The 25,658-nt window shown below is 42.5% G+C and overlaps 1 protein-coding gene across 2 annotated transcripts in view; it reads left to right on the plus strand.

Annotated features, from left to right (window-relative positions):
• PGM1 (phosphoglucomutase 1) overlaps positions 1-25,658 on the plus strand; it is a 50,474-nt gene that overhangs the window by 18,342 nt on the left and 6,474 nt on the right. Inside the window, exons 1-8 of one of the 2 annotated variants that reach the window (XM_090048464.1) lie at positions 1,314-1,847; positions 8,221-8,383; positions 8,665-8,811; positions 13,653-13,778; positions 17,890-18,080; positions 19,641-19,795; positions 20,417-20,532; positions 23,474-23,609. In XM_090048464.1, coding sequence (XP_089904590.1) covers positions 1,590-1,847; positions 8,221-8,383; positions 8,665-8,811; positions 13,653-13,778; positions 17,890-18,080; positions 19,641-19,795; positions 20,417-20,532; positions 23,474-23,609 — 1,292 coding nt within the window. In that variant the 5' untranslated portion in view covers positions 1,314-1,589. Of the gene's footprint in view, positions 1-1,313; positions 1,848-8,220; positions 8,384-8,664; positions 8,812-13,652; positions 13,779-17,889; positions 18,081-19,640; positions 19,796-20,416; positions 20,533-23,473; positions 23,610-25,658 lie in introns of those variants that run through there. The other variant, XM_090048465.1, reaches the window with a different exon arrangement.

Genomic DNA, 25,658 nt, shown 5'->3' on the forward strand with positions numbered 1-25,658 from the left:
ACCCACTTGTTAGGGGAACAGTAACCTCTTTACAACAGTATATTTGGCTACTGTACTGTTCCAGATTTTTATGATGGCACTAGCCTTCAAATATGTAGTTGGGAGGGAACCTGGCTCTAAGAGAATTAATTGGAAGTCTTTTTCCTTCTTCCTCAAGACATGTCTCCATGCGTGGCTGTGGAAATTACTACTGTTTTAGAGCTGTAGGACTGGCATGCACGCCTGCTCTCCCTCCCTTTCTTTTCCTGGAATATTTGGGAAGACGTTGTCACAGTGATTTCATCTTCTCCCCAGAGTGTCCATTGCCATGTATAGCATTTTGAATTGAAGGCAGTCCCAAATTTTCCTTGCAAAATAAGGAAACTAAATTATATGCACAATTCTGACTTTTGCTTTAAGATCAGGCAGGTGGGTCTCTAGTGAAGTATAGGCTTCTGAATTACTCAACTAATGTTCGTAAAATGCCTAGAGGGAGGGATGAAAGGAGTGGATAAACGAACATTGGATTCAAACATCCCAGAATTCAGGGGGACAGTTCCTCATAAATGATAGGAAAGTTGGCTTTTATTCAGTCCAGATGAAATATAGCTGGGACTAAACATTTTGGCTGCTATTCTTTTTTGTATGGATTTAATCGTGTTGTTTCAGCATTCACAGCTTTAGATGCATGCACTTTTCCAAAATCATCAATAGTAGTTAGCAAAGACCCTGTGGAAAAATTCTGCTCTTAATTATTCTTGGTAAACTTAGTTGAAGCCATTGGAGTTGCTCTGGATTTTTTTTCCAGTGTAATAGTGGAATTCAGCTCACTGTGCTCAACATGCCACTTTTTTGTGTTTATTAGAGGAAATCCCATCCCTTAAGCAGTATAGATTATTGTCAATGGAGAAAATTATTGGCTGTCAGAATGACAGGGGAAACTGTAGGTAACAGATCTTCTTACTTCCATTTTAAGAGTGACCTTTAGCTTGCTAGGCTCCATGAAATAACTAGCTGTGTACTACTGTGCTTCCTGGAAACCTGCCTCAGTATTAGTGTCCCAGTGAGGACTGTGCAACAGTAAGAACCACCACTGGAGACCTGGCAGTGCTGTAGAAATGTACTCATCTTCCTGAAACGGTTTCTATGCTGCATTGGTTTGGAGCAGAGCCTGGCAACAAATCAATGCTTCTAACTGAAGGGCTGACCTGTTAACAGCCTCTCTGGCCATCCCCACGCTGAAAGAAAATAGGACAGAATTAACATTGCTGAGATATTGCCTGTAATAATACAGCAGTTGCTAAAGGGCAACTACTGTATCAAACAGAAGACTGCGGAAAAGATAAAAATTTCCCTTTTCCTGTCCAGTTCCAGGAGGGATTGTAGTGTGGAATTATATGTATTCTCTCTGACATTGATCTTCCAGAACAAGTGCAAGAAAACTTCTTCAGTTACAGAAACCGCATGCAGCTCAAGGTTCAAGGAGCTATTTTTGGGTACTTGACTGCTTCACTGAACTTGTAACTAGTAGATGTGCCATTGCTGGTGTCAAGATTTCTTTTAATTTCACCATAATTTATTTTTTAAATGCATTTATATGAAAAAAGACCATGGAAGACAGTCCTCTGCCTGTACTTACTCTGCCAACAACACCTTACCGTGACCAGAGACCAGGAACCAGTGGATTACGGAAGAAGACCTTTTATTTTGAGACCAAGATAAACTACCTGCAGAATTTTATCCAGAGCATACTTTTTTCCATAGATCTAAGAGACCGACAAGGATCTACTATGATAATTGGAGGAGATGGGCGCTATTTTAATAAATCTGCAACAGAATTGATAGTTCAAATGGCTGCTGCTAATGGGGTTGGTATATATTAAATCTGACTAAATTCCTAATGCTTTAGCACATCTCGGCAGAAATACAGAATCCTAGTAAATGAGGTGGTGTGAGTTTTAGCTAATTTCCTCCTGTCTTTTAATTGATTGCAAATAGCTAATTGCTCTAATGGAATTGGTTAGCTATATGCAATCAGCTTTGGTATTAGTGACAGTAGCCAAGGTTTTTTTATATATATATTTTAAGCTATTTTGCTGTTTGGCATAGAAAGGAAAGGGCAACATGGAAAAAAAAATATTGTATGTATTCATGTCATTGGGTATATTTCACAGATTTATTGGCACTTGTGAATGTTAACTCTCCTAAACTGTGGCACTGTTCACAAGTGATAGGTAGAATGATGGCCTCTGTTAAGTGACAACTCGGTTTACCTCTGCAAAAGCAGCTTCATTATTGGTCTGAGCTGCTTGACAAATGAAAAAGCAAAACACAATGTCTGGAGGTTTCTCAATGGATGTGAACAGCTGTGTCAGGAGTATCAGGATAGTATTCAAAATTGGTATATTCTGCTTGTTACAGTGGGACCTATTTATAGACAGCTCTGCTTATAATGAAATTCTGTTTATTGAAGCTGGAGTTAAAGTCTCGCTGTCTTTCAGTGCAGTGCAGCTTGTACTAGAAATGTGGGTATGTGGTTTTTCAGGGGGAAAAGGAATTTCACAGAAGACTTCATTAAAACAGCTCACTGGGAAGAATTTGATTTAAAACCATTAATCAGAAAGTAGTGTACTTATGGTTAAGAGGTAAAGATGGAAAGGGGACACAGTTGTGGGGCTGGGGTTGTTTGTGTGGGATTTTTTTAACAACAAAATATTTTTGGAGTAAAAATTTTAAACAGCACAACATCTAACATTGTAAATCAAGGTAGCTCCATTGGCATCAACACATTGTCCAAGTAGAAGATCTATAGCAATGATTTTTTTTCTTTTAACCAGGATGCTGGGTTCCCTGGGGTGTCATGAGATTCTTCTAAGGGCGCCATGCAAATATTAACACTGTTAGGTGTGGAAACACCTACATGTGATTTTTTTTCAAGACAAAACCAGAGGCTTCAAAGATAAATCCATAGTGTCAAAACCATTCTGACTTGTAGTGGTCTTTCTGAGTTTTTTGCAACAGAAGAATGGCTGTATTGTATTTTTGGAGTCAAAAAGTGAATGAAAGCCAAGAGCTGGCATTTTCCAAGGGGTGCCTTAAGTCTGAAAAAGTACAGAGCCACTGACCTATAAAGTGTAAATTTATACTAGGTGAGGATGAGGCCTGCAAACACTGCAGTTGGGACTGCAAACATTTTATCAAGTGCCTTCTAATTCTACTTTCTTTGCAGAAGGTATTTGTTTGCTATTACAAGAAATGAAGGGTCTCAAAAAAGGGGGGAGGTAGCTTCTTTTCTAGTGTAGAAGACTGAAGTGAATATGGAGCTATGCCAATATATCGAATCTGAAAGTTTGTCCCTAATTTATTTTCTAATAATATGCTCCATACGGGTCTGTTTTTTGTTTTTTTTTTTAATTTGACTTTGCTTTAGTTTGTATGTTGCATTTTTACATTGTCTGTCTGTCCAGTACCTCTGGCTTTATTGACCAGGTTTATCAACTGCATGATAAGCCCAGTGAGTACAATGTAAAGTATGATTGAGGAAGTTTTCCAATGTAAAATTCGCATGAGGAATGCGTATCTTCTCTCAAACATGGCAATCAGTTTAATCTCTGTGATGTAGACAGTTACCTTTGAATGTGTGATCCGAAGGATTGCCAAATAAGACCAAACATATTTGTCATGCCAGTAATGGTCTAATTTATATTTTATACTTTTAATCAGTGGCTTCCAATCTCAGGTTGCAACCCAAATCACGGTTGCATGGAGTCTCCCCTCGCTCCACCCCTCCCACCTGCGGGGCTTTCCTGACGCACGGCCCACAGGACTCGCCACTGCTGCCCACCATGATCCCAGCCCAGCCCAGGCTCTGCTGGTGCCACTGGGCATGAGTGAGGCGGGAGCAGAGGCAGGGGTCACAAACCCAGATTTAGGGTTGCAGCAAAAAAAAGGTTGGGAGCCAAAGCTTTAAATGATCTTCCCCTAATTAAAGGAAATGACTAAGTCAGTAGTCCACATAACCTGGCATATATAAATAGAACTATCTAAACTTAGATGGTGTAATTATGGCATGGTGTAAAGTACTGGTGAGTTTGCACTTGGCATACTGGTGTATGATTCTGGTCTCCTTCTGCGGGGGTGGATTTCTGGTGAGAAAATGGTATTGTAGGCACCTACCAGCTTAATGGTATTGTAGGCACCTACCAGCTTAAAACCCTGATTTTTGCTGCAGAAAAGTATGCAGAGGCATTTATTTTATTTTTATTTTTGAGCACTCACATTCTTAGGTTTTCTGTGTTGTAAGGGAGATTGTATGCTGCTTTGGGATCTCTTTGAAGTTTTGACACCAAATTGACATCTCAACAAAGTTTAATTTTAAGTCCATATTTTTTTTAATTAAAAAAAAAAAAGCCTTTTGGGAAGGGGGTTACTATATTATGAAGAACTAATTTCCCCTGAAATAAGGAACTCAGTAAATTTAAAGCTCTAAATGTAAAGTTAACACAATAACCCACCACAGAGATGACCTTTACTCGTAGGAAACATAAAGGATTAATTTAGATTAAAGGTGACTATCTCTACCCAATATGTACAGTGAGTGACCGGAACAATGAGACTCCAGTCTCTGCCGGTCTCTCAGCATTACTGTAATAGTAATAATAAGGGAGTCAAACTTTTCTCCCAACACTTTGAAGCTGGCCCATTGCCTCTAATTATTCTGATGGTTTTGATACCCTCAGATCATTTTGTGACATATGCTCAGTTTCTGGCACCACTGTGTTGAACTAGTTGATTAGCTTCTTGTTGGCATGTACCTCTAGTTGCTCTTGGAAGAGAAACAAATAACTGTTCAGTAATAGTTTAACTGAAAGTTTGCAGAAGTATGAAATTAAATCCTCCCTGCTCCACCTCTTCACAGAGGAAATGCAAGAAGGACTTAAAGGAATTTCAGTGCAATGGAGAGTTGGCATTTTTATTTCCAAAATAGGAGTTGTTTAAGAAATTGGGTGGGGAAAAAGATGTTGGATTGGATTCTATTTCTAAACAGGCTCCTAGGGCACTTTTACACGTGCTCCAGGAGGAGGGTGGGGAGCCCTTTAATAAGAGCAGCTCTGAGAGCTACTTTAATTAAAATTCCACATCACGTTGTGCGTCTGTGTCCCCACGCTTCAAAATGGCGGAGGGGATGCTTGAACTAAAGCTCATTTGAGACATGGGAAGCTGCTGGAGCATGGTAATTGCCACGCTTGATCAAGTCTGCTCCGACACACTGTAATTACAGCACATCAGAGTAGCCTCCACACTCATGTATAGGCACCTCTAAGTTTTTATCTTATTCTACCTTCCTCAAGTCCTTAAAAAGCGATTAACATGTCTATTTTCGTAGTGTACCTTTATTTTAGCTTTAAGATTTGTTTTTTCATGATTCAGTGTGGAGAAGACGGTCCACCCACCTTTTGTCTTAAAAGGTGGAATGGTATCTAGCCCGCTTTCTGCATTTTGATGGGGGGTGAAGGACAATGTGGAATCTGACATTAAAAAAAAATCTGTTCATACTAATTGTTCAAGAAGAGTTTTATATAAAGTCAACTCAAGCTCTTGGGTTGGTCACATCTACAATTTGGTTTTCTTCTGTGACTACCGCCTTGGGCAAAATAGAGCAAAATTGATTTGTATACTCCAGATCTTCCACAACTTCAAAACCATTCTGGGGAAAGGAAGAGACACTGTTTCTTCATTTGAAACATCTCCTCTCTCCTCTCGGAAGTATACGTTTCTCTACAACCAGATGATGTGCATTCAATTTAGGACACGGTACTGAGTTCTTGGTGTCTTTATAAAGGTCTACTTCTCACACTATAGATTCTTTAGGTACAGTAGAACCTCATTAATTCAAAATGCAGAGGACCAAAAAAACCCACTGACTTCTTAAAATAAATGTACCCATACTGATTTGCATTTATGCATATTGGCACGGGTGTCTACAGCCTTAGTTCACTCGCAATCAATGCTTGCTTTCTGCAAAATGCTTCAAGTTTCAGCGAAGGTATTCCATAAACACACTTTTGAGCAACACTTTTGTTCCTGCTTATATATAATACAAACTAGGTATGATATTAATCCAAAGGCAAAAGGCACATGATTTGCCTTTGGGCTGGGACCCAGCAGAGTCGACAGCGTTTCAAACCATAGTGCTTCCCACAGCCCAGCACTACTCAGTAGGTGTGTGTGTATTCCAGGTACCTACTGCCACACATCTACGTGCGCGATCTACATGCCAATTAGCCCCCACTCAGGACTGAAACTGGGCGTGCTTGTCATGAGTCCTGGAACCCCCCAAAAATGTATGTGCAGGTGAGATGTGGGGCTGCCTGGTTTGGCTGCACTCCTTGGTGGGCAGGGCCACACCAGGCACAGGACCAAGAGAGGGGACCACAGAGCCTCTCATCTACATAGACATGTAGTGAGTAATGTTTGCTGGATGTTCAAGGCTGGTGAATAAACGGATGTCATTGGAAATGGCACTGCTCATTTGCAGGAATGAAGAGGAAGTTGAAATGTATTTGATGTGGTGGCTCGCTTGAAAAAGAGTTGGCACCAAGGGGGACAGGGTGCAATGGCTGTTCTGTCGTATTCAGGTGGGCCATACTAACGTAGCCTTGTGTCGGGGTCTATCAGTATGTTTGCCCAGTATGGGTCTCTGCCTTGGGCTCAGTGTTGTATGGGTATGCTCAGTGCAGGCTGCATTCAATCAACTTCATAGTTGGTTTCCATGACTGAGCACATCCTGCAGCAGTTTAATGATAGGTAATGCATTTAGCTAGGTTTTCCTCATCCAAGGGACCAGAAAATGGCTTCAAATTTCAAAGTAGTTGTATTTTGAATGATCAGTATTACAAAGCATACAAAAACCTATCTTTTTGGCTGGGGAATGACAATAGCTTCAGAGTATCTGATACTTTGAGGGATCTAGTGTCAAACTAATGAGATTTTACTGGAACTGCTTTGAGCTAAGGTTAAATATAAAAGCCTGGCTGTGCTAAGATGGGCTAAGAATAGAGGAGAAAATAAAGGAACATATTGGACTACTTTCCAGGATTTTATAGATGGCATAATAAACTGATTAAAAAAAAGCCAGGAATATAAATAAATTAAATGCTAGATATCATGACTAATAAAAAGAATAAGATTAATTCCTGTTAAAAATTGTGTTCGTTAGTTGTTTGAGGTGGAGGTCTTCCAACTGTATGTTGCTTGCTTGGCTGGCTTTTGACGGTTATAAGATTGGATTGTCTGTCTTCATCAACAGTCTTCTTTACATAAAGTGTGGTGTTGTGTAGGAGAGTTTCATTCATCTGTTGGTGATGTAAAAGTACTTGTGAATGTGCTCTGTTACTCCAGGAACATTAGCTTTAGATTTGTTTTGCTAACTCACTTTCCTCGAATGCATTTTGTTCATGATTTGGCTAAAGGACTGCTTAACGCATTTTTGGGACATAGGAAATTTTTATTTAAGGGGATGGAAAAAACCTACCTTTGCATAAAGGCGTCTTGGAATTTAAGAAGAACATGTGCCTTCTTTTCTGGTGCGTTCTGCTGCAAAGCACACACTAACACATCCTGCTCTCCTTGCGTCCTAACGAGCTAGCTTCTAATTCCCTTGCACTTTGCCATGTGTTTGTTCCCACTGAAAATGGCTGGATTACACAAAGGAAATCAGCTCCTTGCTGTGAGGAAAGAGATCAAATCTGAACCCATTTGAGTAGTCATGTCGATTGATTGCAGAAACAAAGCAAGTAGAATTTGGCCTCTGGTCTAAGATTGCTAAAGGAAGGGGGAAAAGTTAAATGCTCTTTGTTTTTGTTATACCCCAGTATCTTTGGAAAACAAAATTCTAGATAATAGTTCACAAGTTATTTGTTAGATGCCTCTAGAAAACACAGCTTGCAGTTTATTCTCTCATTTCTAGTTGAACTGCAGGGTTTTTTTATTTAAAGGGAAATGCCAAAGATGCACAACAAATCTGATGTCAAATGCGGTGCTTCACTATGCATATCGGAAGATTGTGCAGCAGAACAAAAATGAAGCCAATTGTTCAAGCAGAGGCCATGCCTGTAAATTTAACATAACTCCATGTGAGAGTTTACTAAACACTGGTGCTATGACACTGATGTTTCTGCTTTTCACAGTCTAGTCACCTTTAAAATAATTTGGATAATTTATTTTGAATGTTTATTTTAGATTGGCCGCTTAGTAATTGGACAGAATGGAATTCTCTCAACCCCTGCTGTGTCGTGTATTATTAGAAAAATCAAAGCTATTGGTGGCATCATTTTGACTGCTAGTCACAACCCTGGTGGGCCCAATGGAGACTTTGGCATTAAATTCAATATTTCCAATGGAGGTAAGATTTCTAACCCCTTCTCCTCCCACTCCCCTTCTTTTGGCCACCATTTCTATAACTGTTCCAGAGAACACACATTAATTACATCCTCTTAAGGATTCAGTGCTGTCAGCAGTACATTTCACTTAAATAAAATTAGAAATCCCCCTCCTCATATAGTTCTTCTCCCAAGAGATATGCTCATCCCTTGGTTCTGTGATATACCTGTAGAATAGACAGTTATGGCATAATGTCATTGAAAACTCTCTTTCCCTCCTCCCACCCCTCTTTTTTACTGTTAGGTCCTGCTCCAGAAGCTATCACTGATAAAATTTTCCAAATTAGTAAGACTATTGAAGAGTATGCTATCTGTCCAGATCTACAGGTGGACCTTGGTACTATTGGAAAGCAACAATTTGACTTGGAGAACAAGTTTAAACCATTTACAGGTAAGTGACACTTGTTTTTATAATGTTGGCTTTGAGGGAGGCAGCTAAATTACCTCCCTTTTAATGAGCAAGACAACCACTGTGAACATTCAGTCTGACATCCTGTGTAATACAGACCACAGAACTTTGCCTTGTTGTTCTTGCATTTCATCCAGCCACTTGTGGTTGTCCTAGAGCAGCAGTGACATTTTCATGAGTTTCTTTTTTAAGTGCCTTAGGACCTTTAGTCCTGTCTTCAAAAGTGACTAGGGCACTAAAGAGTTTGCATTCCATTAACTTGCTTCCAGTGCAGCTCTAAAGGCCAGCAGCCAGCTTCATACTGGGTCATTTGGAATAGGAGCAGACTTCAGCCACTTACTTTCAAAAGAGCAATACAAATTGGTATAAGCAAGCTATGCCTCCATTTTGCACTAATGTGCAGTAAAGCATCACATGTATGATGACAATTACTGCCCATTAAGCTAGTCTAATGTGCTGTTTGCTAGTACCAATACATGCAGGTACTAGAAAAAAGGCATGTTAACTAATGGACCAAAGCGCACATTATAGATCCTGATCAGGAGCAAATGGCTCCTGGTCAGCCCAGGCAGTAGACCAGAGCTGCTGCCTGGCTAAACTCCGATCTCTGCAGGGTAGGGGGAACTGTCTCGGCTCTGGGGGCAGTTGTCTCCAAGTTGTGAGAAGATCAGATCCCAATGAAGGATCCCAGGAAAAAAAAAAAAAAAAAAAAACATGCCAAAAGCTGAGGCAATGCACATGGGGACAGCATGCGCCACCCAAAAATGAAGCCTGGCCAGGCAGGCTTCTTGTCCCACTCGTGTGGATGCGGCCATTAATAGCATGAGTAAGTCGTCGTCGTCCCCTCCCCCCCCCGGTGAGAAGTAGGACTAGGGTTTGTGAATCTCAAGTAAATGGAGATGTTCATGGGCAACTCTGGGACTGGGGGACAGCACTTTCCCTTCCCAAATTAGTGGTGGGATGGGTAGTGGAGGGGCAGCAAGTGATGGCGGTGTTCACCTCCTAGGTTCCAGAGCTGCCCTGGCAAGTTGGTTAGCTCAGAGAATGCATTGTGCACGTGCTGGAGAGAGCAGGTAGGTCCCCATTGGAGGCACAAAACCTTGATAATGACCCATTTCTCCCAGCCACACAAGTAGAGGGAAAAACAGCTTATTCCTCTGAGAACCAAAGTGCATCAACAGCAGTATCAATAATCATCACTGGAACAACGGGCAACTAACTTGTCAGCCCTACAGAATTTATACTCTGTGCTCTGCAGAGCCTGTATACACACTACTTGCAGCATCAGGACAAGTTTCCTCGGAGTGTCCCACAAGCATGCCTGAACACCAAGTGAAACATATGCTCTTGTGGCAAGAGACTGCTGACAGAGCGAAGTACAACTAGCTCGTTTCAAACAGAGCACCCATTCATAGAGACCAGCAGAGAGAACCCTCAGTCTCTGAATGCAAAGCAGCAACTGTTGTAAAGAACTAGTCCCTGAATTGTTTACTCCCTTCAATCACTTAACCAAAAAAAAAAAAGTTCTAATTGGCCCAGTTGGCAGAGAAGCTGTAATGGGAGAAACAGCCACTGGCTCACAGCGTGCAAGAGAGAAGAAATGGACTTAAAAACAGCACCAGCTCCAAAAGTCGAATACACCACCTTTGTGGTTTCTGTGGTCAAAAGTCTATGGCATCTGAAACACTAGTAACCTTCACTATAACAGAATACAAGTTTGATCTCCCTCCTCTCATTTCCTTTATCCTGCTCACTTCTTACAGCAGGAGTAGTTTGTAATGTAAATGGAGATGTCCATGGGCGACTGGGGGACAGTACTTTCCCTTCCCAAATTACTTGTGGGATGGGTAGTGGAGGGGCAGCAAGTGATGGTGGTGTTCACTATAGGCCAGTTAGTCTCATCTCAATTCTGAGTAAGCTTTTTGAGAGAATTATTCTAGCACATGTCCACGAGGGACCAGTGGGGGAGAGTATGCTTAAGGGCACCCAACACAGGCTCATTAGTGGCAGGTCCTGTCAGACCAACCTGGTGGCTTTCTACGACCAGGTCACCAAATCCTTAGATGCAAGGGTAGCAGTGGACATTGTCTTCCTGGACTTTCGGAAGGCCTTCGACACTTTCTCACCCCATTCTCATTAAGAAACTGGGGGACTGTGGTGTCGACACCCACACAGTCAGATAGGTCGCCAACTGGCTGGAGGGCCGCACCCAGAGAGTGGTGGTGGACGGGTCATTTTCGACCTGGAGGGATGTGGGCAGTGGGGTCCCGCAGGGCTTGGTCCTCGGGCCCGCACTGTTCAACATCTTCATCAGTGACTTGGGTGAGGTGGTAAAAAGCACCTGTTCAAATTTGCTGATGACACTAAGATGTGGGGGGATGTGGGCATGCCAGAAGGGAGGAATAGACTGCAACTGGACTAGACAGGTTACAGGGGTGGGTGATGAGCACAGAATGGGATTCAGCACTGACAAGTGCAAAGTGATGCACCTGGGGAGGAAGAACCAGCAGCATACCTACAGGCTGGGGAACTCCCTTCTCATCAGGGCAGAGGCAGAAAAGGATCTTGGAGTCATCATTGACGCCAAGGTGAACACGGGCCGGCAGTGTGGGGATGCAGTCAGGAAGGCCAACCGCACCTTGTCCTGCATCCACAGATGTATCTCAGGCAGGTCCAGGGAGGTGATCCTCCCCCTCTATGCGCCACTGGTCAGGCCACAGCTGGAGTACTGCGTCCAGTTCTGGGCGCCACTTCAAGAGGGATGTGGACAACATGGAGAGGGTCCGGAGGAGGACTACTCGCATGATCAGGGGGCAGCAGGGCAGGCCCTACGAGGAGAGGCTACGGGACCTGAACCTGAGGGGGGATCTAGTGGCCTGTTACAAAGTAGTCAGAGGGGACCAGCAGGCATTGGGGGAGGCATTGGGGGAGTCACTGTTCCCCCGAGCACTGCCACGAGTGACTAGAAATAATGGTCACAAGCTGGCAGAGGGGAGATTCAGACTAGACATCAGGGGGCGTGACTTCATCTCTGTCAGGGCGGCTAGGATCTGGAACCAGCTTCCAAGAGAAGTGGTGCTGGCTCCTACCCTGGCGGTCTTTAAGACAAGGCCTGATAATCACCTGGAAAGGAGTGGAAGTCTGGGTGCATTTCTTGACCTCACATTTCCTATACCTAGAAATGTAACTGAGCTTTCTGAATTTCCCTTTAGAAGGCTCATCTACATGTGCAACTAATGCAACTGGACATACTTTGGCTCAGTTTGAGCCAGAGTAAACTAATCCCAACTTCACTGTCTAAACATGCTGCTGGATACCACTTGTATCTGACAGGAGTACCCAGCAGCACAGTACATTAGTCTACTGTGTCCTAATTGCTGCACATGTGTAGACAGCGATGCTTTACTGCACAACAAGATAATGATATCTTCTTCCTTCTGCTGGGCACCGAGTGCCTAAATTTACTGCTTTTCAGAGGTGCCTAAATCTTTCCACTGACTGACCAGGCATCCTAAGTGCCTTCCTTGGCAAGGCAAACGGGACAGAGCACAGAGATACTGCCATGTAGGTGCTACTGAACCAATCTGACCTCAGATTTTTTTAAAGACATCTTGTTATTTTAAACAGTATGTGCTTGTATAAAGCACAAAGATACTAGTACTGCCTGGAAGTAATTGAAAGTATTTTAGCTTCAGTGAGAGATGGGTACTTTTGAAAGTCCCATTACACATCTACATCTTTAGATACCTAACTACATTTATAAATCAGGCCCTTTGTGCCGAAATCACTTTTGAAAATAATCTTCAAAGGCACTGAGATGCTTCTGAAACCTTGTCCGCTACCTTTTTTAGAAAGGGATTAAATCTTGAGTTAAACATTACACACAAGAGAGGCTGCACTGTACCCAGTGGCTAATATACCTTCTCTAATAAAGGTCAGACTTATTTTCACCTTGAACTTTACTGACTTCAGTTTATTAAGTGTTGTGTTTTTGTTTGATAGGTGACAATGCTCTCATGTTTTTTTGTGATTTAAATCACTGCTTCACCTTTTGACCCAAAATAAACTCTGTTGTCACATTGTTTATATTTGGTTGAGTTCCTTGGTTTATACTTTTTAAGCACACTTCAAATATAGTTTGAGGTTTAAGTTGGGCTGAGTGAAACGCCATGACATTTCATGGATTTTGTGTGAAACCAAAATGTTGTTGTAAGTTGGCAATTTAATTTTTTTTTTTAATGTGAGTTTTAATATTTGTTGCACATCTCATCCAGTATCTGGTTATGTATGCTTTGACGTTTAAAATACAGTAATGTTTATGTATATTTAACATATGCATGTAGTTATACATATAAAAACAATTTGGTGAAATTCTGTTCTCTTAGCAGTAGTTGTGGTGAATCCAGAGACTTTGTCAAGATATTTTCCAGTGTATTGTTTGGTGTGGACCAAAGTGTGCTCTCCACTGTCCAGATGTCACTTTTCCAAAAGCATAAATGGAAGCGAGGTGGCTACCTTGCATTGACTTTCAGTGGACATTGGCAATTTAACTCTGTGCTAATATTTAATTTTTGAAATCTCATATTTGATTATAACTTGGAAACAGAATTAAGCCCTCTATAGAGAAAGTCAGAGAACTGGAAGATGTATGGGAACTACATATTTGATTTTGTTGGCTAGTTTGTAAATGAATAGGAAATAGTAGTGTAAAATAATATACTACCTGTAGTCTACTACCTCAGAGCCTTCTTGTCTGTTGTTATGAAAGTTTAGAAATAAGTCTTTTGAGCTAACAAATGTCATCTTTTGTTCTTGTTTTCCAGTTGAAATCGTAGACTCGGTGGAGGCTTATGCAAACATGTTACGGAACATCTTTGATTTCAGTGCACTAAAGGAACTACTTTCAGGACAAAACCACCTGAAGATCCGTATAGATGCTATGCATGGAGGTAAGGAAGAGTTACTCTCTGCTTATTTTTTTTAGCTGTGGTTTGGCAGAGAAGCAAGTCCATTTTTAAAGTGGCTCTAGTTTTGGTTTTGGTTTGATACTGCATTTTCCAGTGCAGGACTGCACATTGTACTCTATTTTGTTATTACAAATCCTAATTTGTAGCAGAAAGCTTTTGCATAACACTTCAGACTACCCGAGGCCCTGTTGGCTTTCCATTTTTCTCTGTTCCCACCTACTAATTTTCAGGGGAGGTTGTTTAATTTTTTTAAATTTATAATATTGGTAGAAAAGGGAAAGCAGCTTTAAAGAGAGGTCCTAGGGGTTGTAAGTGAAGCCACCAAGTATTCCATGTGCAAGCTGCACTTCCTTGATCTTATCTTCTCTAACAAATGTAGGAGAGTTGGAGAGGAGGGCAGAATAGACTCCAGACAGCCTACCAAAATAAAACATACCACCACTGTTGGGGAGAAGATGAAAGAGAGAGTATTAATTGCATTACATTGTGTATTACTGGAAGAGGCTTGGGTACTTTGGCAATGAGGGTGGTATAAGAGTCAATATAGAATAGAAAGGTCTGCATAAATGTTACTGTTTTTTATTTTTTTATTTTTTTAATTATTATCATTTTTAATAGGGGCTATAATTAATAATAATCGGAATCTTTTCATGGGTTTGTACGTTCTCCCTTCCCCCGCCCCTTGTTTGGCATGCTGCTGTGAGTTATCAGGGAAATCACTGTTACTGTGGCTGACAGGAAATATCAGAATCAGTGGACAAAAGTATGAACCACTAAGTGGCAGACAGTGTTCTTTGGGTAAATGTGATATATTTTATTAGACCGACTAGATAGTTGGAAAAATTGTTCTCTGCAAGCTTTCAGGCACAGACACCCTTCTTCAAGCATAGGGAGAGTCTGATGGTGCTTTGCATCTCCTGGATGGAGTAGAAGCCAATTTGCAAAATAAGGGCCCATATGCAAAATATATACAATAAATAAATAAGGGCCCATATGCAAAATTAGTGGTATAGATGCAAAATGTGGGACACTAAGAAACACAGTTGTGCTCCTAGCAGCGTAAGGAGTTGTATTTCCAAGAAACGCTAATTAGCATTAGTTTGTTTTATATATATTTTTTGAGATTCATGAGGGAGGGAAAGAGCTACGTAAATTAGACCTCTGTAAGGAGGCTGACGAGTTTCTTCCTGAGAGGGTGAATGGCAGGTTTCAGGAGGTAAAGCAACCAAGAGCAGGGAGAAAAGAAAAAGAAGGCTTCTGATGGGGAGCTTTCCTTTCTGTTTATGTAACATGCACTTGTTTTTTCACAGTATAACTTATACCATCATGTATATACATCACCTGAGAATTTGGCTCTCTTAGGGTAATTTTTAGGTGACTCTTGGGTATTCCTGTTAGCTCACTACTATATGGGGGATTGCTATCGCCCAATGGTAGAATTTGGCCTGTAGTATGAAGAAAAACATTAAACGTTCTCCTGTTTTAGCACACTGTAGGAAGTGCTGGAAGCTAAATGGGGTCTTCATGGCCTCCCCAGCTGCAGAATCAGCTCCATATTTGCTAGCAGATATGGGTTGATGCAATATTGACTGCTAACAGCTGCTAGTCCAAAGAGGGTGTCATGATACCAGGCACTACGAGGCTTCAAAAGAATCTTGCTTCTAATCTTACGGCAAATAGAATATGTCCCCTTACTGCAAGAGTACTTCCGAACTACTTTGGAAAAAATTTTTAAAGTAGCAACTGCAGACAGCTTTTATTTTTCAGGTAAACAGTCCATACAGATATTTCTGATTTGCAAATTTAACGTAATGAAAATATTGTGAATGCAGGAGCTAACATCATGTATATAGAAGTTGGTGTCAGGGAAATGCTGTCCCTGCTGAGTTGTGCCTTTCTTACTAATATGCTACATTTTATTTATTAATTGGAGAGCTAGTCAAAGATGTTGTCCAATCCTGCAGTCAGATGCACACAGGCAAGCTTTTAAACCTACACAGAGTCCCACTCGGGTCAGTAGGTCTCTGCACGTGTCTTCCTACCTGTTGTGATGCAAAGATCCACTTTTAGAGCCTTTGTGACGCATATTTATGGCTGTGCACAGTGGACATGTCCACACATGCAAGTACGTGCACTTGCAGCAGCTCAAATAGAAGCGGTACAAATTTGAGCCGGGGCTTTTTGCCTCAGCGCACGTGCCCGGACATGCACTTTAGTGTGGGGCAAATTGTGCCACTTAGGGCAAAATAACCCTGCCTGGCTACTCCTGGATCTGCCACCAGAGGAAGCTAGAGCCTGGTGCCAGCACCTGTGCTTTCACTAGCAGTATAAAAAGCTGCCCTGTCCTGGCCCCAGCAGTATAGAAGCAGCCCTGGCAAGTAGGTCAGGGCTACTTGCTGTCAGGAACTTCTGGGGCCCAGCCAATTGGTACCTGGGGACACTACCCCTTGTGTCAGCTGGACTGCTGAAGCAGCCCTGAGAGTTCCCTGCACCTTCTACCCACTGCAGCACTCTGGCAGTGGGTGCTGCTGCCTGGCTGTGATCTGCAGTGTACCTGCCAGACCCAGATGGGGACTGCACAGCCAGTAGAGGCATCTGCCCCTCTGGGCCAGCTGCCAGTCGGCTGTGGCTGCAGAGTTGGGCTTTGTGCAGCACTACTGCGATGTGTGCCCCCTGCCCGGCCGTCTGGGCAGCTATCGCCCAGAAGATGTTCCAGGTGTGGTGGCCTGCTTTGAACTATCAGAGCATGTCCTCCTGGCTCCAGTTGGCCAGGAGGTCAGCCACAGCCAGCTGGGTCCAAGGTACCAGCTCTGAGCAGGCTTCTCTGCTTGGGTCCTGCCATTTGCCTCCGTAGCAGGAATTCTGGTGTTCTGTATTTGAAAACTGAAAAATCCCTGATAAAATCCCAAAGTCACTCTAAAATACCCTGAAACCCACATTTCCCCACAATTAAAACAAAACTTGGTGGCAGGAGATGGAGCACAGGCCCAGCTCTGCCTGCCTCCGGCTACCGGGCTGAGCTCCATGGGGCTTGTGGAGCCGATAGGAGCGCAGTCCAACGTTGGGAGGCAGGCAGAGCCTGCGCTGCCCTCTGATTGGCTCCTCCAGCCCCAAGGAGCACAGCCCGGCGGCAGGAGACGAGGAGAGCCAGAGCTGCACGGAGCTGCTGGGAGTGCAGCCCTGGCTCTCCCCTGCCTCTCACTACCTGGATGGGCTGCTGCTTCGAAACTTGAAATGTTTCAAAACTTTCCAAACAAAATGAGCCCAGTCAAAAAGTTTTGAGGCTGTTTCAAAGCCCTGTTTCATTTTGATTTTGCTGTTTTGAGCTCAGAATGAGTCAAAACAGTGTTGAAATGAAACAGCCAGAGAAATTTCACACAGCCCTAATAATCCTGTTCCCTCTGGGTGCCTATATTCAAGCAGCGAGGCTGCTCTGACGGGCTGGAATTCCAGCACAATGGAGCAGACTCAATTAACGAAGCCTGCTGGAGCATGGCAATAAGGACTCCCTGTTCTTAAACATGGCGGTGGGGTCACGTCAACTAAAGCTCTTCAACTAAAGCACCCCTCCCTCACCCCCAGAGAATGTGCAAAAGTGACCTGTGATTCTACCTTGTCTTTTTATTACCTGGTCTATTGAATCAGAAAGGCAGAATATCATGCTGTATTGTCTAAATGTTTGCAGTCTGTTCATCCTTCCCATTCTCTGTCCTGTTCCAGGACCAGCCTTACAACAGAGTGTAAGCTTTTTGGGGTAGGGACAGTCTTAAGGGAGTTCTGGGGTTCTGGACCATGACTGAGACACCAGTCCTTGGTTCATATTTAATTCTAAACACAGTCATACAAGTATCACTTAAACACGGAGGGCATGCCAGCGAGCTGAGTACTGTCTTCATTCAGCCCCCGAATGCTTGGCGGAATCACCTGAGCACCCATACAGTGTCTTGTGCTGCAGTCTATAGTCCACATTTCTGATTAGATGAAACTGAATCGTCTTCCCAGTCAACTACTGTCCTATGTGGCCAAATTGCAATTGAAATGTAATTTAAAAAAGAAAAATTTTGAACGATTCATATTCCTTTCTTTCTCTCAGTCGTGGGTCCTTATGTAAAAAAGATCCTGTGTGAAGAGCTTGGAGCCCCGGCAAATTCTGCGGTGAACTGTGTACCACTGGAGGATTTTGGTGGCCACCACCCCGATCCAAACTTAACCTATGCTGCTGACTTAGTCCAGAGCATGAAGACAGGAGAGTATGACTTTGGAGCTGCCTTTGATGGAGATGGGGTAAACGAACATAGGACTATTCTCTAGGGTTCCCTATATTGTGTAGTCTTCTTAGATTAGGAATACACAGGGGAGTGTTTCCCAAACGTTTTGATAACCAGGGCACCCACCTACCCAGATTTAAAATTGGTGGCACGCTTTAACACATGAAATGGTGCGTTTGTAGGGGGGTGGTATAGTAAGGCTTACAGAGTGATGCCCAAACTTTTGACTCTGTGGGCTAGCTGGGTGGTGCAGGAATGGTCAGTTGGCTGGATCCAGTCTGTGGGCCTGTTTCGGGCATCCAGGGCCAGGGTAGCTTGGGCCTGATCCCAGTGTGCAGGGCAATTGCCACTGCTTCTCCACAACCAAATTTTTTCTGACCTGTGGGGAGTTTCATGGGCCAGAGCTGATACTGTTAAAGTATCATCTTTTGCAGCACACTTGCTACGGTACACTCCTTGGGAATCATTGACTTGGGGCACGAGTCTTAATATACTGAAATTGGAACAATGCTTTTTCAAACTTGGTGCTGTCCCCTCTAGGCTAGCTGCCTGCAGGTGGAACTTCCATCAAAGTTGGTGCTGAATCTCTTTGCTGTCTTATGATTATTTAGCAGATCAGAGTTCATCCACATTGTACACAAAGATGCCAAGATAAATATCATCCTTACTGATTTAACAATGTGGTTCCTACTGACGTTAGCAGAAATCTTGCACTCATTTCAGTGGGCATGTCTACATATGCATTAATGCACCATAGTTACTGCGCATTAAGTTTAGTACCTGCCATGATGTCCTAATGTGTAGTAGAATTAGTCTACTGTGAATTTAACATCTCATGTAGACACACCCAGTGAGAGCAGAATTAGGCCCACATCATTTAATAGCATCATGCTGAGACCTAAGAGGGTAAATTGAATAGTTTTGTAATCAGTAAAACTTCTATCTAATAGAACTGTTACATTTATTCATTTATATATCAGTGTAAGTGGAGCTACACTGCTTTAACTTTAAACCGGACTGTATCTGATGAAGTGAGCTATGGATCACAATAGCTAATGCATCTCTGATTCAGTTAGTCTAGGTTTGTCAACCCTGCCTTCTGCTGGACTTCAAACTAGCGCAGTCTTTAAATGCGACTGAAACAGGAACAGAAACAGCAGTTAATCAAAACTGATGCACACCTCTGAAGGGCACACTACTCCTCCCCTTTTTTAAACATCTTAGATGTAGGTCTGTCCCCAGCCTACATCTGTGTGAGATCTGATCATCACAGTACAACCCGGAGAAAATGAGATTCCTCTTCATCTTGTTTCTGTAATTGAATGAAACAAAATTGTTCACTGTAGTTTGGCACAAGGGCCATAATTGGGTAATGTATTTTATAAGAAAGATCAGATAAAATTTATAAATATGGAAAACCAGAATGCTGATGAAAAAACTATAATTCCAATAAAAAGTACGTCTATTGTTCAGTTTTAACAGGTTGGCCAAGCCAAATGGTGATTTTACTATGACGCTTTTGTGCATATGGTGATAGAACTGAATTTTCTTCCTCCTTGTCTTTTTTTGTCTTTAGGATCGTAACATGATTCTTGGGAAGCATGGGTTCTTTGTTAACCCTTCAGACTCTGTTGCAGTCATCGCTGCAAATATTTTCAGTATTCCTTACTTTCAGCGTACTGGAGTTCGTGGCTTTGCACGGAGCATGCCTACCAGTGGAGCGATTGATAGGTAGGACTTTGTGTGTGAGAAGAAAAATCGCTCTTTATTATTTCTCATTTCAACCACGGATAAACTGAGCTTTCTCACTGCAGCAGCAGTGTTAACACATGCCTCTTTAGGCACCCTCAGAAACCAGGACAACTGTTCCCTAAATGCCAGAGGAGATATTCAGCAACTGCACTAAAATCTACAGCTAAAACCAATTAACTGGGGTATGCAGTATAATCTTGTGATTGGGATCCTGGTTCTCTCAATTGTGCTTGCCTACTTAGGGGTCGGGAGCAAATATTTCATCCTCTTCGCGCCAGAGCTTCCTCATCTGCCAAATTGGCATAATGGAATATACCCTCTTTGTAAAGTGCTTTGAGATCCACTGATGAAAACAGCTATATAAAAACTAGGGCGTGGTAGTGATTCTTCTGCTGCACTTCCTAACTATTTCCACTGAAGTAATGAAAAAAAGTACTGGCCTGATATATACAAAGAATTATTATTTAAAAAATACGGGGTCTGACTTGCCTTCCCAGTTCTGTTAAGTACTCAATAACAACTAAAGTTACTGTTGCAGTATTTCATATGGGTGCACTAACAATCCAACTGTGATATAACGTAGACTTTTTGTCTTTGAAGGGTGGCCAAAGCTACAAAGATTGCTTTGTATGAAACCCCAACTGGCTGGAAGTTCTTTGGAAACTTGATGGATGCAAACAAACTGTCTCTGTGTGGAGAGGAAAGTTTTGGTACTGGTATGTAAATGTTCCTAACTTCACTAATGGTAATATTATTTCTCTGGTTCAGTTCTTTGTTTTATAGTGGAACTGAGGATTTTATTGTTGATGTATAATAGCTGAAGCTTCCTCAGTCATGAAAAGAAAACTTGTAGGAATCACTTATGGAAACTTAAACAACTGTAAAAGTCGAGTCAAGGGAAAGCCATCTCTCCTTTCAGATACTTAGGAAGGCCAGTGCAGATATGCAGGAAGTTTAAGGGCCCCTTTACTAGCCCGGTCACCGGGTCTGTGGGGATTAAATTCAATGCTAAATGTATTTTTTCAGCTCTTGGTGGCCAGGAAAACCTTCTAATGTTTTCAGTCTAGGAAGAAATATGGTTTGGTGTATGCAGTTTTATTGGGGGAGGTTTGAAGTCACTATTAAATCTCTGAGCTTAATAGGACCCTCATTTTTCCTGTTGGAGAAACAAGGTATGATTTATAAAGTTTAAATTAACACTTGCCTTTGAACAGGCTAACCATGTTATTAGGTTACTTAGAAACGCAATGAACATCTTAGTACATCTATTAGGGGTTGGCCTGTGACTTAGTACTTTTGTTTCAGTAGGGAACTTAAAATGTATAAAAAACCCTTTGCAACAGACACTGTGCTCCAAAGCACAAGCTAGGCCAAGAGAGATTTCAAGCCACCTGTCTCCATTAGGAGTGAGTGGTCTTCCCCGCATGCCCAAGATCAGCATTAGATTCTCTCACAGTCTTTCTCTTTCCCTGATTCAGCGAAATACTAAGCACTTGGATGCTTCACTTGAATGTACTTAATTGTACGCTTGAAATTAAGCAGCTTTTGTTAGTTCCTTGTTGAGCTGGGGCATATAACACCAGGGTCTCAACTAGGGTGCTGTCAGTCTTTGATACAAATGCAGCATACCAGCCCTGTCTGAGGGCTGAACAAGTTACTGTCACAATGGGCTACCGGTTGAAAGACATTTGTTTCAGCAATGGTAACATCTGCTTTTGGAGGACAAGCGATGCCGCCTTTCCTCTTTTCATAGCAGTAGTTTTTGTAAAGAAGTTAGCTTTGCTTCTTGGTGACGATTCCAACAAAATCTTGGAGATGATCCTGAGCAAAGGCATTTGTCTTGGGTGCTTTTCTTCTCTGTACACATCTACCCCAATCTATAGGTAGCGTATGAGAGCCCCAGAATATAACTAAATGATCAAAGCTAGTAATGAAAGGATTGGATAGCTTGCAGAATTGCTGATAGGATGGAGCATACTGGTTTCCAGCTGAGTCTGTTTATTATCTATTGATTATTCATTTATTATCTATTTATTTATCCAATCCCCTTATAAAATAGGTCAGTGAGCTATAGCCATCACAATAATTGGCAAGTGCCATTCACGGTGTGTTTTGGGGAGGGTTCAGGGACGATCAGCATCTCTTGATAGCAGGTTTTAGGAAGAACAAGTCTTACGACTGAATGGTCATAGATCCTCTTCTCCTGACAAGTGGACTGGACTGGCTGCAGGGAGAAAGAGAGTAGGGATGAGGCCAAGTGTAGGAGCTGGTTGAGAGAAGTGTGTGATACAGCTGCCTGGGGCTTCCTCTTTCATGGGTTAAAAGAAAATTTCAGGGTGCAGGGGGTTCAGGCTGGTGCAGAAAGTCTCTTGAAAGTCTGAAAAGGGAAAGGAAACACTGCTTGATTAGACAACTAACAAAGAGTGATGTGGAGAGTAAGAGAGAATGTACTTTTATAGTACAGTGCTTGAGGGGGTGAGAGGGCATTTTCTTTAGCTACCTAAGACTCCCAGTACAGTTGGCACACACTTGTACCTTCTGAAATCAGACTCTAGAAGCAGTTTTAAAAAACCTGTTTAAGAGAACATGGCAGAATTTCACACTCCTTTCTCACACTTTTTTATTCCAAGGGTGAGTAGATACATAATATGGGACATTTATTTATGTGTATTTATACAGCTGCTGAAGACGGGCAGTATCCATATGCTCTAGGCACTCTTACAATAACTGCAAAATGCCAAGAGAATAATACTAAAGCAGTATTGAAGGGCAGCAGTGCAATTCAGCGTTACCTACTAGTCACAAGCCAGCCAACTAAAAGCTTGGATGGCCTGCCTTCCCTGAGAGCTTCCTACCTCTGCAATTCTCCCTTCTTTACAAATGTTTGAGGAAACCTTAAGATGTGCAGTGCACTCACAAGCAGTGCAACTAGATTTAGGACCCCCTAAAGGCTCCATTATAACAGTCTCAGTGGTGCTTTCACTGGGGGAACCTCTCCCGGCCCTTGTATGCTACTCCAGCCCTTTCATCCTACATAAGTGGACCACAGGGGGTGTGAAGCCCTTGCCTGATACCTCCGCAGGAGTGAAACTGTCCCTTCTGTATTGCAACTAGTTAGCTCCAAAAAGTAACATCTTCCAAAAGCCACTTTTGTTTTATTATGACATAATTTTTGACTAGTTAGGATTTGGTCTCTTAAGCAAGAGCTGACATTTTCCTTGGTCCTTTGCCAGAATATGTGCTGATCTGGCAGAAGCAAAGTGACAGCTGCTTAGTGGAGCTGAATGTAGTTCTCAAGTTGGACTTGTTTGCACTCCTTATGCCTCATGAAAAGGCTATTGAGAAATAAGTGGTTATTTCCCTGGGAACTAAATGGCTAACGTGAATATTTTGCTTGAGGAGATTAATCTGTGCTAGTGTATTATTTAGATGATAACAAAAAGAGAACTTGTAATACTTGGAAATTTAAGCATGTACACATTTTTAAGGACTACATTATATTGTGTGTGCAATACAGTAAATCCTTAAAATTTATTATGCCTCTTTAGTTTGTGTAGTTGACAGCTCAAGGGACAGAGAAGAAAGAGTAGAATTTAAACATGAACCTACGCATGAAAAACACTTCATAAAATTACTTTCTGTTTTTTCCTTTGACAGGCTCTGATCACATCCGTGAAAAGGATGGACTATGGGCAGTCCTAGCATGGCTGTCTATATTAGCTGTGCGCAAGCAGAGTGTAGAAGAGATCCTGAAGGATCACTGGCAGAAATATGGGAGAAATTTCTTCACAAGGTAAGGAGCTAGCAAGGTGATGGCAAACAACTGGAGCTGCACGCCGTGGCGAGCAGGGCGAACTTTATTCTCATGCCTGTGAGAGAATTCAGAGGAGAGTGCACAGAACTGACCCAAAACCTTGTGGAGAAGGGCACTTCCAGTGAAGAAAGCCATGGCTATTTCCAACTATGGTAGCATCTTGGTATTTATACAGCATTATAGAGATCTCAGGGGTTTAGATTTTCATGTCTTGTTGGTACTAAAACATATGTGGGAAAATTAAAATGGTGGACTCTGAATTTCAACTCTGCTTGATGCCCAGTTTGAATTGCAACCCACATATTGCTTTTTAATGCGTTCTTTGTGTATTTCTCCATATGAACTTTTTATATTACATATACACCATTTTTAAGTGTAGGTTTTTATTCCTTTGACATTAGAACAGTATACATGTTGATAACAACATTGAAGCAACTACAAATGAATTTTCAGTGACAGGCATGTCCTTTCCACTGTGTGGGATGTGTAATTGCTAGGACATCCTGTTGATGCCTTTGGTCTGTACAGAAATAGAAAAAAATCTAATAGAGATTGGAGGCGTCAGGAGAAGCAGAAACAACTACTCTGCAGATAAGGTCAAGCAGAACCTCTGTGAATGATAAATGGATTGGGCATTAGCCTTTTATCTCTGGAAATCTAGTCAAAAGCTGGGTCAGTTTGGTCAATGGAAGACTACAGTCTTCCTAGTTCGCCCCACCATGTAGCCAAGAGATTTGGCTACTGAAAAGAATTCCAGACCCTAGAAGAAAATAATAAGGTAATTTGGGGCTGCCATAGTTACTCATGCTAGTGAGACTAACCTAGTGCAGATAAGCTGTCCTGCGCTACCACTGTACCTTTGACACACAGATACAGCTTGAGAGGTCATGGTAAGCTCACTGTAAGGAGCCTGTAGACAGCCTTATGTCTATCGGGGAGAAGCAAAATCAGAGTAACTCCATTGCAGGTGTTCATTTACACCTTTACTGTTTTTACTTTAGGGCAGGAGTCAGCAATGTTTTTGGGAAGAGTGCCAAAAACACTTGCAACCTCGACTTGTAAGATGTTGGTGTGTGAATGGCGAATGGTGGAGGAGCCATGAGGGGCCCAATCCTTGTTGTGGCAGTGTAGTCTGGCCCCTTCCCGGCTGTCTGCCCCAAGGTGCACGTGCACCTGCTGTCAGCAACGAGCTAGGCCAGGGCCCTGCAGACCCCAGTACTTTCAGTCTCCTGACTGCCTGCCACAGCTGGCCTGGGCTCTGTGCAGGACCCTGCTGCTCACTGTGGAGCCCAGGCTGCTCGCAGCAGGTGGCAGAGGGGCTGTAAGCAGCTGCTGAGGGGTCTGTGTAGCCAGGGTTCAAATTATACTTTGACTCTGCAGTGGGGTGGGGGGATGTCTGCAAAAAAAATTCAACCGGTTCATTGATTAACAAGCCCACCTACATGAAGGAGCAGTCCAATCAGAGATCACCCCTTCCCCTTCATGATTTTCAAATCTTACAGGGGGGCTTTTATGGGGGGGGGGGAGGGGGCTCAGTCTGTCCTGCTCCCCCCTGGGCTTCCCCTTAATTCGTACCGTGTGTGTAGTCCCAACCCAACTCGTTGCCGGCAGCAGGTGCACGCCCACCTCAAGGCGGATGGTGGGGAAAGGCTGGAGCTGCACTCCCACAGCAAGTATCAGGCCCTTTGCTGTCTGCCACAAGGCATGCATGCTAAGCAAAATGCCTTTTCATGCCATGCACTGGTATGTGTGTTGAGGGTTGCCTACCTCTGCTCTAGAGACCAAATTTGTAGCTTTATATGCTGACTGTTTGTATGCAGTGTTCCTGTTAGGGACTGAAGGCTCCAACTCAAACCAGTACTGTTTTATCTTTCATCTGATGATTATTTCCTGTAGTATATGTATTGCATTGTTTTGTCTGGAGTTGAAGTAAGCATATTATTTAAAAAAAAAGAAATTGCCTCCCCACCCAGAAAAAGACTATAGGATTCATGAGCAATTTATAAGGGACTAAACATATTTTAAACC

This window comes from Crocodylus siamensis, chromosome 5 (genome assembly GCF_052110815.1).
Source record: "Crocodylus siamensis isolate JL-2025a chromosome 5, ASM5211081v1, whole genome shotgun sequence".
NCBI lineage: Eukaryota > Metazoa > Chordata > Crocodylia > Crocodylidae > Crocodylus > Crocodylus siamensis.